General features: G+C 59.3%; 1 protein-coding gene across 1 annotated transcript; it reads right to left on the bottom strand.

Annotated features, from left to right (window-relative positions):
* Positions 1–806: 806 nt before the first annotated feature.
* Positions 807–6,148, bottom strand: MNX1 (motor neuron and pancreas homeobox 1). The gene is made up of 3 exons (XM_008263893.3): positions 5,057–6,148; positions 2,297–2,457; positions 807–1,745 (listed from the first exon to the last, which is right to left on the bottom strand). The coding sequence occupies exons 1-3, from the start codon at positions 5,748–5,750 to the stop codon at positions 1,389–1,391; spliced, it is 1,212 nt and encodes a 403-aa protein (XP_008262115.3). The 5' UTR covers positions 5,751–6,148; the 3' UTR covers positions 807–1,388.
* Between the last annotated feature and the right edge of the window lie 6,061 nt (positions 6,149–12,209).

Here is a 12,209-nt window from a genome sequence, read left to right as displayed (position 1 = left end):
AATGAAACGCCAGGCCCTTCTGAACTCATTTATCAGCGGGCAGGAAGAGGGGGGAGCAGCGCGGCCCACGCCCAGGTGCTGGTTTAAAAGTAACCCCGAAGGAAGAGGGAGAAGCGGCCACCCCGGACACCTGGCTCCTCCGGGCGGCTTAGAGGTCGCCGAGTCGGAAGTGGGGGGCAGCAGGGAGCCAGGGGACGCCCCAGGCCGGGCGGGAGCCGGCCGGCTGCGCGCGGAGCCCGGCATGTGTGCAGCACATGGCGGGAGCCAGGCCCTGGCCAGCGCGGTGATTGATGGCGCGCGCGCTGCCGAGGTTTATTAACCCGGAGCCACGCAGCCTGGCGTGGAGGGTTCTTGCTGCCCACGGCTGCCCTCGCGGACATTCGCACAGATTCGAGAACACCGGTCCTGGCCAGCTCAAGGAAGGGCCGGCTGGCACAGAGGGCCAGGGAGGAGGAGGATGGCGCAATGGAGTCCATTCCGAAAAATGGCAGTAGCGCCTTCTTCGGTCCCCCGGACCCAGATGCTAAGTCTAGGCCTTGAAGTGTCTTTGTCCAGGATGGGTGCGAGCCCAGCGCCCGCACGCGATGCCATCTGGCCTCAGGTATTTTTAGCATTTCACACCTGCGACTCTGCAGGACCAGGAGTCAGGTTCCACCACAGGCTCCACGTGCGAGTCTGATTTTCACCCTCAACCGAGGGAAAGCGATCCTCCCCATCATTTCAACAACCAAAACAACCAAGTCGACTTTCCCGGAAAAGACGTGTACTCTCGTCCAGTAAAAAACCAATTTATTTTACATTCCATCCTGGGCGATGGGAGAAGCTAAATAATAATTTAGCATGCATACGTAGATATTTCTTTTTATATATATATATCCTCATATATAAATACAATATACAAAAATAAAGATAGTATAGTTCTGCAATTTCCAGCGATTTGAACGCTCTTAAATTCCCTCCCGCCCCCCAAGATACAGAAGCATCAACCCCCCCTTTTTTTTTCTCCCAGCCCGGGAAGAACGCGTTTGCAGAGGACGGTTCAAGTCTTCCAGGCCGTGTAACACTGTGGGTTCTTCCACCTTCCTAGCCGCGGGGAAGAGGGAGGAGCGACGCATCCCCTGGACACTAACCACAATTAAATCGAATAGGACGGGAGTTGGAGTTTGAGCCCGCTGGGTCATCTTCCGCGTGTCCCTTGAAGGGCAGGCCAGGGCACCTGCCAGGGCTGTCCCAAAAGGCCAGCCTCCCAGGACCTGAGGCCCGGGCCGGACTCTTCCAACCCCCTGGCCTCTGCAGATGGTCCGGAGGAAGGCGGCTTAGGGTCGCTCACAACCCGGGACGTGGGATCCAAGCCTGGTGCGGCCCCTGGCCAGGGCGGTGCGGGGCTCCTACTGGGCCGGGGGCGCGCCTGGCCGCGGGGGCGGCGAGTCGTCCTCCGAGGAGCAGTCGGAGGAGGCGACGTGGGCGCCGGCGCCGTTGCTGTAGGGGAAATGGTCGTCGTCGTCTTCGTCGTCGTCCTCGTCGGGGTCACTGTCCCTCAAGTCCCGCAGGCGGCGTCCGCTGGCCTTGTCCCCGGGCGCTGGCGGCCCCAGCGGCTCCTCCTCGGCCTTCTCCTCGGCGCCGCCGCCGCCGCCGCCTTTGCCCGCGCCGCCGCCCTTTTGCTTCTCCGCCTCCTGAGCCGCTTGTTCTTTGGCCTTCTTGCTGCGTTTCCACTTCATCCGCCGATTCTGGAACCAGATCTTCACCTGCGGGCACAAGCGGGCGTGAGAGAGCCGCCACCTCCGTCCCGAGAGGCCGGGCTGCGGGCACCCTGAACCCGGCCGCCCCATGCGGGCCCCGGGGATCCGCGTCCGACGACAAGGCTCAGACGCCGAATGAGGTGGGGTGGGGGGCAGGGGGCTCGTCGCTTCCTCCTCTCCTCCCTGCCCCTACCCGTCTGCAGGCCTCACAGCCGGGCAGGGGCCTCCTAGGACTCGCCGGGCTCGTGACTTGGTCTGCGGAGGGAGGGCCGGGGGGGGGCAGCTGGGGACGTCTCTTTTTGGAACCAAATTTCTTGACTGTGGCCCACGCGGGTTCGTTAAATGCAAAAGCGTCTGAACCTACAGGATCGGAGCTCTGGGTGCGGGTGTGTGAACCCTGGCACACGACACAGCAGACTTTCTGAGCATCACCTTAGGGGTCCACAGCCACAGCACCAGACGGGACGTCTGGTCCGGGGGACAGCCCGAGGGTCAGGAGCGCGGAGGTGACAGCGTCGCGGGGTGGGGTGGGGGGGTCAGGATCCCGGGCCGCCCACCTGAGTCTCGGTGAGCATCAGCGAGGTGGCCACCTCGAAGCGCTTGGGCCGCGACAGGTACTTGTTGAGTTTGAACTGGTGCTCCAGCTCCAGCAGCTGCTGGCTGGTGAATGCGGTTCGGGGCCGGCGGCACTTCCCCAGGAGGTTCGACTGCGCCTGGGCTGGGGACGCGAGAAGGTGTGAGTGAGGCCGGCGGCCAGCTCCGATCCTCCGCCCACTCCCTCCCCTCGCTGCCTGGGTCACGGCCCCCAGAGGCCCCCGGGCAGGGGGACCGGCTCCACGGGAGGGTGGGGGAAAAGGGTTGGACCTAAGACAGGAGGAGTAGTGACCACAGGGACTGAACTTCCTCTCCGCTCCGCACTGAACTTTCCCCAGCTCGGGCGCAAACCCCAACAGGTGTGGGATCTCCACCACCACCTGGACCCCCACTACCGCCTCCTTAAAACAGAAAAGGGGGATCAGGAGAAAAAGAGAAGGCAGTGGGGTAGGGAAGGAAATAATGCAGGTTCGGAGACCAAATCCGGACCCTAACGAAGTTTTCCTCCGAGACCCTCCGGCATTGCAAATTGTTTTCCTGAGCTAGGAGCCCCGGCTCAGTGCCGGAGGGCAGAGCCTGGGGGGTGGAGGGTAGGGGGTGGGGGAGGGAAGAACAGGGAGGGGTCAGGGGTGGAAGTCTTTTCAGGACAATTCTCATTACCCAAATTACAGGCCAGGAGGAGGCGGGTCTGGCTTTCTGTGTGTTCAAGGAGGCCTGCCCGGCTTTATTTACATAATTTCGCACGGTTACATCACAGAGAATTTTATGACCTCAAAACGAGACTTCCCTTGATTTCCCAGGAGTCTGACAAGTGTTCGACAATAAAAGAAAGAAAGCAAAGGGAAGAAAAGAGGCCAGCCCCAGGCCGGGATGAGCTCAGGCTCCCCCGGGACGGGCAATTTGCTTTATAGGAAGGCCCACGCCCCCTGCTTTAGTTAAACAAGGCCCCGAATTCCCAACTTGACAATACATTAGAACTTTAATTAAAATACCGGCTCGGAAGGGACTGTTTGGGAAATACCATCCAACAGGCAGAGACGACCTATTAAAGGGAACCAAACAGGTTTTCCGGCTCGTGGAGAAGAGGGCTTCTAGAACATTGCCACCATCTTTGCCTGCTCTGCCCTTTCGGACGGGGGTGCAGCGTCCTCGTTTGGGGGCTAAAGCTGGCTGCTTTCAATTCAGCCGCCTCTCAGATCAGATTAGGCATCAGGAGATGGGTGTAGGCAGAGGAACCCCGCTTGCATCAATTTTCTGTGTGTCCATTGGCTCCAGGAAGGCCAGGCAAAGCTCTGGGGTGGCCAGGGAGCCCAAAGTTCTAGGAGGCCTCTCTGGGCAGGTCAGCCCTTCTCAGGGGTCCACCAAGGGTTCTTCGGGCTGGGGAAGGCAGGCTACCATGGAATTCTGCAGGAGTGGCTTTCCACCAGAAGCGGCTGGCAGGGCCGGGCACCTGAGTTTGGCCAAAGGGATTAACAGAATCAGAGATCTCTGAAGCTGTGGCCCCAGAAAAAGGTGTGGGGCGGTCAGCAGGGGCTCACTCTCCATCAGGAGGGAGGGGTGGCCCTTGGGGTCTTCTTGGAGCTGAGCTGGGAAAAGCCAGGGGTAGCCGAGGGCACACGGGCCCCTGCTGGATCTTCACACCCGCTTGCGACTTCTCCAGCCCTCTGGGGTCGCAGCTTTTCTCTGTTTAGTCACAACCGTGGCCTCTCGCAGAGGAATCCTGAATTCTGGCCAGTGTTTATTTCTGTTTTCTTTTTGCCGTGTTCCCCTCCCGCGCCTGCATCTCCCCAGTCTAAACAGATCCACTCAGACGGAAACAATGGGGTCTCTTTGTTTGGGTGTTGGGCGGCTGCACGCACAAAGCCGTCTACATCGTCTGCTCCCGCCTGCCTCGAAGGCAGCCGTTCCCGGGTGGGGCGAGGCGGCAGAGTCGGAGCCCCGGAACGACCGTCCCGAGCTCCGCGCGCGCCTGCGACGCCTGAGCGCGCCCAGGAATTCTCGGTCATGCGTGGTTCAGCCTCCTTGTCTCCCACCCTGGAGGTTCGCTACCGCAGCTGGTGTCCCGGATTCCGGTGCTGGCACCTGCTGCTCCGGGTGCCCGCACCCCTCGGCTCATCGCACCTCGCGCCCGGCGCGCTTCCAAAGGAGGGCAGGGCCCTGGCTAGGGCCAGGCGCTTGCCTTGGGCCTAGCCTCGCAGCCTCGGGCTCTCGGAGCCCATTTCTCTCGTTCGCTGCTCCTGGCCCTCTCACTCTCAGCGCCCCACTCCCCGAAGGGCCGAGGGTCTCTCCAAGAGCCCACGATGGGTGACCCTGGCCAAGTCAGTTCTCCCGATGGTAAACCCCTGGTTTCGGAGATCCAGCCCCCCATTACCAAGCCTGCCTAATTCTGGGCGATTTTCGACTCGCCTTCCTCCGCCACTTCCTCCTCTTCCTCCTCCTCCTCCAGCCTGCAGGTTAATCATTAGATTTCAGTCTCACACCTCCAGCTGCCCTTTCCCGTTAAGAAAGGAAGAGACGGCAAGGCCTGCGCGAGGCCATTTTAATAATTCTCGGCCACTCTCCCGCCGCGGAGCCCGCGCTGGTTCTCGCGGGCCTGGGGCAGAGCCGAGGCGGCTCCGTGGCGCTTCAGCGGCGCGCTCCGAGCAGAGCAAGCACACAGACAGGCGGAGGAGGATGCGCGGGAGGACCGCCTGCCACGGGCCCCGGGGCGCGAGGGTACTCACAGTTGAAGTCGGGCATCTTGGGCAGGATCATGCCCGCGGTGGACGCGCGCAGCCACTGGTCCAGCTGGAAGGTGCCGGCGCCCAATTTGATGGGGTCGGCGGGGTGCGCAGGGTGCGCGCCCTGCACCTGCGGGTACGAGTAGGACAGCGCCGGGTGCTGGCCCGCCAGCGCGGCCGCCGCCGCCGCCGCCGAGTAGCCGTACACCGGGTGGCCGTAGAGTGCCGCCTGCGCCGGGAGGCCCGCGCCGCCCTGCGCGCCCCCCGGGTGTAGCCCCAGAGCCAGGCTGCCCGCCGCGGCGGCGGCAGCGGCGGCGGCGGCGGCAGCAGCCGCGGCGCCCGGGTGCGAGTGGTGGTGGGGACCCCCGGGTCCGCCGCCCGCGCTGCCGCCGCCACCACCGCCGCCGCTCGCGCCCAGGAAGCCGGGCTTGGGCAGCAGCGCGCAGTGTGCGGCCAAGAGGCGCGGCGGAGACGGGCTCTCGGCCCGCAGACGGTCGGCTGGAGCCGCGGGCGGCTCCGAGGACGCGGGGCTGCAGCTGCCGCTCGCCCCGCTGCTCGTCCCGCCGCCGCCGCCGGCGCCAGTTGCTGCGGCCGCGAGCGAGGTGACCAAGGCCAGCGGCGAGTTCTGCGCGGAGGTGGCTCGCGGGGGGTCCACCGCCAGCAGAGCGTCGATGCGGAAATTTTTGGATTTTTCCATCGGCTCGTTTGGGGCTGGAGAGCAGGGCCCAGTGGTAGGTGACGCGGCCGCGTGTGCGGACTGGCTGAGTCTGCGTGGCGGTGGCAAGCCCGCGCGGGCCGGGTATTGTTAGTGATTATTTGCCAATAATCAAAGTCGCCGCCGGAAACTCAGCCGAGGGCGACCATGGTCCGCGCCTCCTCCGTGCGGCCCCGCCCCGGGCCGAGCTCACACACGCTCGCCCTCGCTGGCACAAACGCCCACGCGAGCGCTTCGGCGCGTCCGGGCAGCCGAGCCAGCTTTCCGCGCGCCCCAGCCCGCAGGCAACCGCGCCGAGGCCGCTGGCGCGGTGGTGGGGACCCGCGCCCCTCCGCGCACTTGAAGCTCAACGCGGCCTCCCATTGGCGCGCGCTGCGGGAGCCCGGGGAGGGGCGTCGGCCCCGCCATTGGCCGAGGGGCGCACCTGTCACCGTCCCGGCCGCCTACCGCCCCGCCCATGCGCCGCGAGGTCCTAAGCAGCCCAGGGTGCGGAGCCGTGGACGCGCACAGGGTTGGGAGACTCCACCGAGGGTAGCCATCTCGCCCTCCGTGGGTGCCGGCGACGCTGGGTCCCCGCGAGCACTCTATCGCGGCTCCAGTCCAGGCCTCGGGTTCCGCTCCGGGCTTGCGTGCCCCTTGGCATTTGAGCCTGCCTCGGGGAGCCTGGTGGTTCCACGTTCCTCTAAGTGAGCGCAGAGCGCAGCTCTCCGAAGCGCTTTCCCGTTTCCCAAGCTCTCCCTGGGAGTCCAGAGCGCAGCTGGGGCGGCGTGTCCCAGCCACCAACCCCGCTGCAGGTCGAACCTTCTTATCTGCTCTGGGAAGTCCCTTTATTTCAGGTGTGTGTGTCGGGGGTGGGTGTAAATGTGTGTGTGGGGGGGGCGGCGTTAAGTTTGGCTTCCACGAATCTTCGCCCGGACAAGAAGACAGGGCAGGACCCCACGTTGGTTTGGAGAAGTGGTCCACGAGCCATTGAGCAGGTCGTCCGCGCAAAGCTCATCCTCTCTGCTTGGGAAAGCGGACAAGGGTCAGGAGTCAGCCGGAGACGCGGCCGCTGCGACCGGCCAGCCCAGGCAGGGAGGAGGGAAAACAGCCTCTCTCTCTCTCTTTCTTTCTGCTGCTGTAGCAGCATCCTTCAAGCTCTAGAGAGAGGAGGATCCCTGACTGGGCAAAGCAGTGGAGTGAGAAACCAGATTTCACACCGCCCGCCCCCCAACACACTCTTCAAATATTTACAGTAAAAGCACTTCCAATGGCTTTTTTTTTTTTTAATTGGAAAGAATCGCCAGGCAGGTGGGGAAGTGGAGCAGCCACCGACACCTGGCTTTGTCAATAGCTCCGTGAGAACCAGCTATCCTCCCTGGGCAGACAGGAGCAAGAGGGAGTTGGAGGTTCACCAAGGCTTCGCAGGGAGGTGAGAGGTGATTAGATGACAGGAAGGGGGCCGTGGGAGGGGTAGGGACCCAAGGGAAATCAATGCCAGGTAAACTTTAAAGCTAGCAGGCCACGTACATTGCTGCTGTCACCCTCCCCGTTTTTTATTTGAAAGACAAATATAAGGACTGGACAGTTTCCCTTCAAAAGGCTTTTTTATGTACCTGAGAGTTAATGGCAGTGATTTTGTTGACAAGAGCGTGTCTTTTTCATGGGCACACAGGGTGATTCCGAGATACACAGTACCGGTTGGAAGGTTAAGGGGTTAGCAGCTGTAACTTGGAATAAATGCTGTGTTGCTTTGCAAAAGCTGCTAACTAGAGAACAGAAAGCGCAGAGCTGCTGGAGTTAGTCTTGCCTAGAAACCATGTCTCTCTGGGGTGAAAAGATTGCAATCCTGCCTCTAAGGGGAAGGAAACACATTTCTTGTACACCTGCTATGTGCCTCAAACCTTCTAGAATCACTTTCCTCAATCTTCACTGTGGTATGGGAAGGAGGATTTTTGTCACCTCCTTTCTCTAGGGGACAGGCTCAAAGAGATTGAAGCTCTTGTTCCCAGGGGGACCAGTGAAGCTTCGGTGTTGGGGCTGAATGCAGGAGCTGTACGGTCTGCCTCTGCTGCCCTGGTTGCTCTTGGTGGACCTGCTGTTTCCTTATCCCGCCTGTTCCTTCTGGGGATGGAGAGATTATAGAAAGACCCAATACTGTAACCACCTGTTCAGCCATTCGACGATGAGGGGTAAGGATGCCGTGCCTCCCAGAGTAGAGAGAGTAGCCTTGAGCCCCCTCCTCCTGCAGGGGTTTGGTTCTATGGCCAACTTGCCCCCCTCCCCCCACTTCCTGGGGACAGGTTGGTTGGTCCTAAGGTCAGGGATTTGGGAAGCTGGGAAAGGAAGTGACTGCAAAAGGGATTTCCTGAGGTGGATCTTGGAGAACCTGCCATAGCCCTCTCACTAAAATCACTACTGCCAGGTTTGGACTTGGACTCCGGGAAGCCACTCCTTCCTCAACGAAATCACCTTTTTTTTTTTTTTAATAACTCTCAGAAAAATTCACCCCTTCTTGTTCTGTGGTAACCATGCTCCAGAACCCCTCAACACCCCACCCCAGGCTTCTATCCTGCCTGCCAGACACAGGGCAAGAATTTGTGTACAATGGCACATCGGGTTTAAACTGCCCCTACCCCAGGCCATACCATCCAAAGAGGCGCCCTCCACCTGCTGTGTGATGGGCCCTGACAAAGCTCCTGGTCTTGATGGGTCTGTGCCTTTGTCTGGAAAAGCAGGGGTTGGGGCAAATGGGCTCTGTGGTGTTCAAGGGCCTTAAGATGACCATGTAGCTGTGTCTATATTTAATAATAAGTTCATCGGAATGGGGGGGGGTTCCCTGCAAAGTTGTAGAAGGAAGCAGGTGGAGGGGAGGGGAGAGGGAGCTCTCCGGGAAGTTGGGACCTTTGTGTGGTTTACGACGTGTGAAGCCAGCATGCTGAGTCTCTTCCTGTTCCCTATCTGTATTGACCTAGCGCAGCTGGCTTTGGGGTCGCCGGGAGCTGGGCTTGGGGTCTTGGGAAAGACCGCAATGTGAGATCAAAGGTCTGGTCTGAGAGGTACTCCCTACCCCAGACCCCCAGGTGACTCCTTGAGAGAGCAGGGAGAATTCGCCGTGCACCTTTAGGCAGCTGGCTGCCAGCGAGGCCCCTCCCTGCCTGGTACAGGGTATTTTCATTTCCTTGGGTCTTGTGTTAAGTTAGTAAATACTGTATGAAGTTGCCTTTCCTCCCACGACCTATCCTGCAAGGAGATGGGTGACTTACATAAGTAACTGCAAAATAAAAACCTGCTGTGATGCATATCTATTTGCGCATGGAATTATCTGTGAAGTTGGGGACTTGTGAGGATGTGGAGCAAAAACTATGTATTTACATATTCGCAAGATGGAAAGCGGGCATCGTTCATTTATTTATCATGTTTAGAAGTAGATTGCTTTCTCCCCTGTAAAAGGCAGCAGACCGATAATAAAAACGTGCAAGGCATTGGGTTGCTGGAGAACAGGGCAAGCAAACCCAGGACCTCTGTTCAGAAGGGCTCTTCTGGTTGCAAATCCGTGAGGATTAACTCAATTCAGCTTCAACCTAATCTTTCAAGGTTTGTCTTCAGGTAACTGGCCAGAGGTCAGGTCCGAAGCCCTAGGTGGCCATGAGGCTTGCCCCAAGCTCTGGAATTAGCGCAGTGATGTCCTGGAACAGGAGGCAGAGGTGAGCACTGGAACGGGGTGGGAAATTCTCTAGCCTCCTCCCGTGGGTAGCCGGGGCTCGGGAGTCGCCCGAGGGTGAGTGCAGCAGTGGATTTCCCCACCCTGCCCCAGCCGAGCCCCGAGGGCCAGTGGTATCAAGTTGTCAGCGCTGTGCTTTGATCAGTCCACCCCCCCCCCACCAGTCCTCCTCTCCCTCCCCAACTCAGCCTTTAAATCAATCTGGAAAGGGTGGGACTCGGGAGCTAGTGACCCCGAGGTTCACACCCTAGGTAGGGCGTGGCTGCCACCTGCTGGGTGCTTTTTCTCCACTGGCCCTCCTCCTTGACCTCTTCCTGTGCATCCCAGCACCTTTTTAGAGGATGCCCTCACCCCTGACCTTGTCCACATGGCCGCCGCTGCCCAGGCTGAACCGGAAGGAGAGCCCACACCCTTCCAGGCTGCTCCCAGGTCATTGGTCTGTCCTTTTTTAGGTGGCCCGGCTCCAGCTGCAAACCACCTGCCTTGGTGAGATCCATAGACTCCTGAAAGCAAAAACTTAGCAACCCACATAGACCTTCTAGTTTTTGGAAATTTACTCCAGACACCAAAATATCTTCTGTATGTGTGCCCCCGCCCCATCTCTATGGACATCAAAGGGAGAGGACTGGCCGGGTGGCAGCCCGGGCGGGACTCAGCTGCTGGCTCCCAGGTTTCTTCTAACTCAGGGAATCCAGAAGGGCTTCCAAGCCCTTTTGTGGTATGAATTCGAAGCACCTACCCTGGCCATAAAGAGACACAAAACCCGGGAGGGGAAGGGAGACTCCCGTGAGCTCCGTTAGTCCTGCTGGGGAGCAGCCCGCAACAGAAACGAAACTCGCCTCTGAGAATCTGGTATTTTTGCTGCAAGCTTTTGCTTCCATGGTATTGCATTGCAGGCTCGTGCAGGGCCCTCCGCTTCCTTCTGTTGGCAGGAACAAGGAAGATAAAATACACTCGCACCCCGGCTGGTAAAGGCTACTACACAAAGCCCTGGCTTCTGACCCTCAATGCATTGTGGGTCTTCCCTGAGGAAACCTGCATTTTCAGACTGAGGACACAGTGGCTTGTGCAAAAATGTGTTCAGGCATCAAACATGCTCATTTTGGGAAAGGCTCCCCCTTGTTCTTCATGGAGCCCCCACACCAGCGGGAGAAGGAGAGGGTCCCAGTGCCTGCCACTGGCAACCGTCACCCCAGGGGAACAATGCACACAAACACGGGTGAAACAACACAACCCTGCTACACAAGGCTGCCCCCACCCCACCCTGGGCTGTGACTACTGACCTACAGGATGCTGGTGGAGGTTGGGGGGTAGAAATCCAGGGAAGCGGCGCAAATACACTGCCACACATGTTGCTTGGGGACATTTTAATGCTTCAGTGTGTGAATTTTTTAGTACATTCCGACTCGAAATTATGGCTGAATAGTAGCACACTAATGTCCAAATCCATGTTAGATAATGGCAGGAAGCCTTAGCTAATTGGTCTATTTAGTAGTTGCTGAGGTGGCAGAAGCTGAGGCTGCTAGCGAGAGCGGGGGTGGGGGGGGGGGAGAGGGGTGGGGAGAGAGAGAGGGAGAGAGAGATGCAGTGTACCTTCCTACGCCACTTGCCCGGGATGAGCAAATGGTGTGTGTGATCCAGTTCACCTCGTTCAACCTTTCCCAAGCCTCTTCCCACAAGCACACGTACTCAAAGAGGGGCTCTGATGGTGCCCAGTGTACCCCAGGCTTGGTTCTCGCCACCAGGACTTGGCTGGTATGCCTCACTCATTCATTCTTCCTAGACGACTCCTTTCTTAGGGTAGCTTTTCCCTCCTGCACCCATGTTTTTCTTTGACTTGCTTTATTTGAGAGGCAGAGAAATCTATGTGTTGGTTCATTCCCCAAATACCCACAATGCCAAAGCCAGAGCTGAGAACTCAGTCTCCCAGGGAGGTGGCAAGAATCCAGTTACTTAAGCCATCACCCACTGCCACCCTCCTCCCCCAGGTGCACCTCAGCAGGAAGTCGGAGTCAGGGGCGGGAGCCTGGACTCAGACCCGGGCCCCCTAATGTGGGATGCAGGCATATCTTGAGTGGCATCGGAACTGCTAGGCCACTTGCCTGTCCCCTACCCACGTTTTCTAACTGCAGTTGGGGAGAGCTGTGCCGTGGAGGACAGAAGGAAGCTAGCCCGTCCGGAACACTCTGTCCTCACGGTGTGAGCTGGGACTGTTGTACCCCAGAGGGACGTGAGGTCAGAGGAGGTCACCACCACATGGTGTGTGTGTGTGTGTGTGTGTGTGTGTGTGTCTGGATTCCCACCTGCTCCCAAACCCTGCAGGCCCCACCCCTGCCAGGACGCCTCCACTGCCTGCCAGGTTTCACTGTATCTTCTCATCTGTATCAGTCTCATCCAACACCTACAACACTGATGAGAAAATGTCCTGTCCCACCTCGCACAGTCGGGCAAACCAAGGCTGCCGGAAGCCATGGCCCTTGGCTCAGGCTCCACAGCAAACAGTTGGGCCTGCTCTGCTGGCAATCCCGCAGGCCAGGGGAATGGAGGGGGTTACCATAGTATAACTTCTTGTTGTGCGGCTCTCATAACTTTTTTCCCCCCACGTGGCTCCTACCATGGCACTTCAAAGAGTTCACAGAAAAAAATTTAAGAGTCAGAGCTCTTCGTCCTCTCTTGCAAGTGGGCTGGGGTCCAGCGCTCTGTAGCTCTCGGCTGTTTCTGCCGAGACCTTGGGGGTG

The sequence above is a fragment of the Oryctolagus cuniculus genome, chromosome 7, assembly GCF_964237555.1.
Source record: "Oryctolagus cuniculus chromosome 7, mOryCun1.1, whole genome shotgun sequence".
Taxonomy (NCBI): Eukaryota; Metazoa; Chordata; class Mammalia; order Lagomorpha; family Leporidae; genus Oryctolagus; species Oryctolagus cuniculus.
The sequence above is the reverse complement of the archived record's forward strand: the minus strand, read 5'-3'. Positions and strand labels throughout refer to the sequence as shown.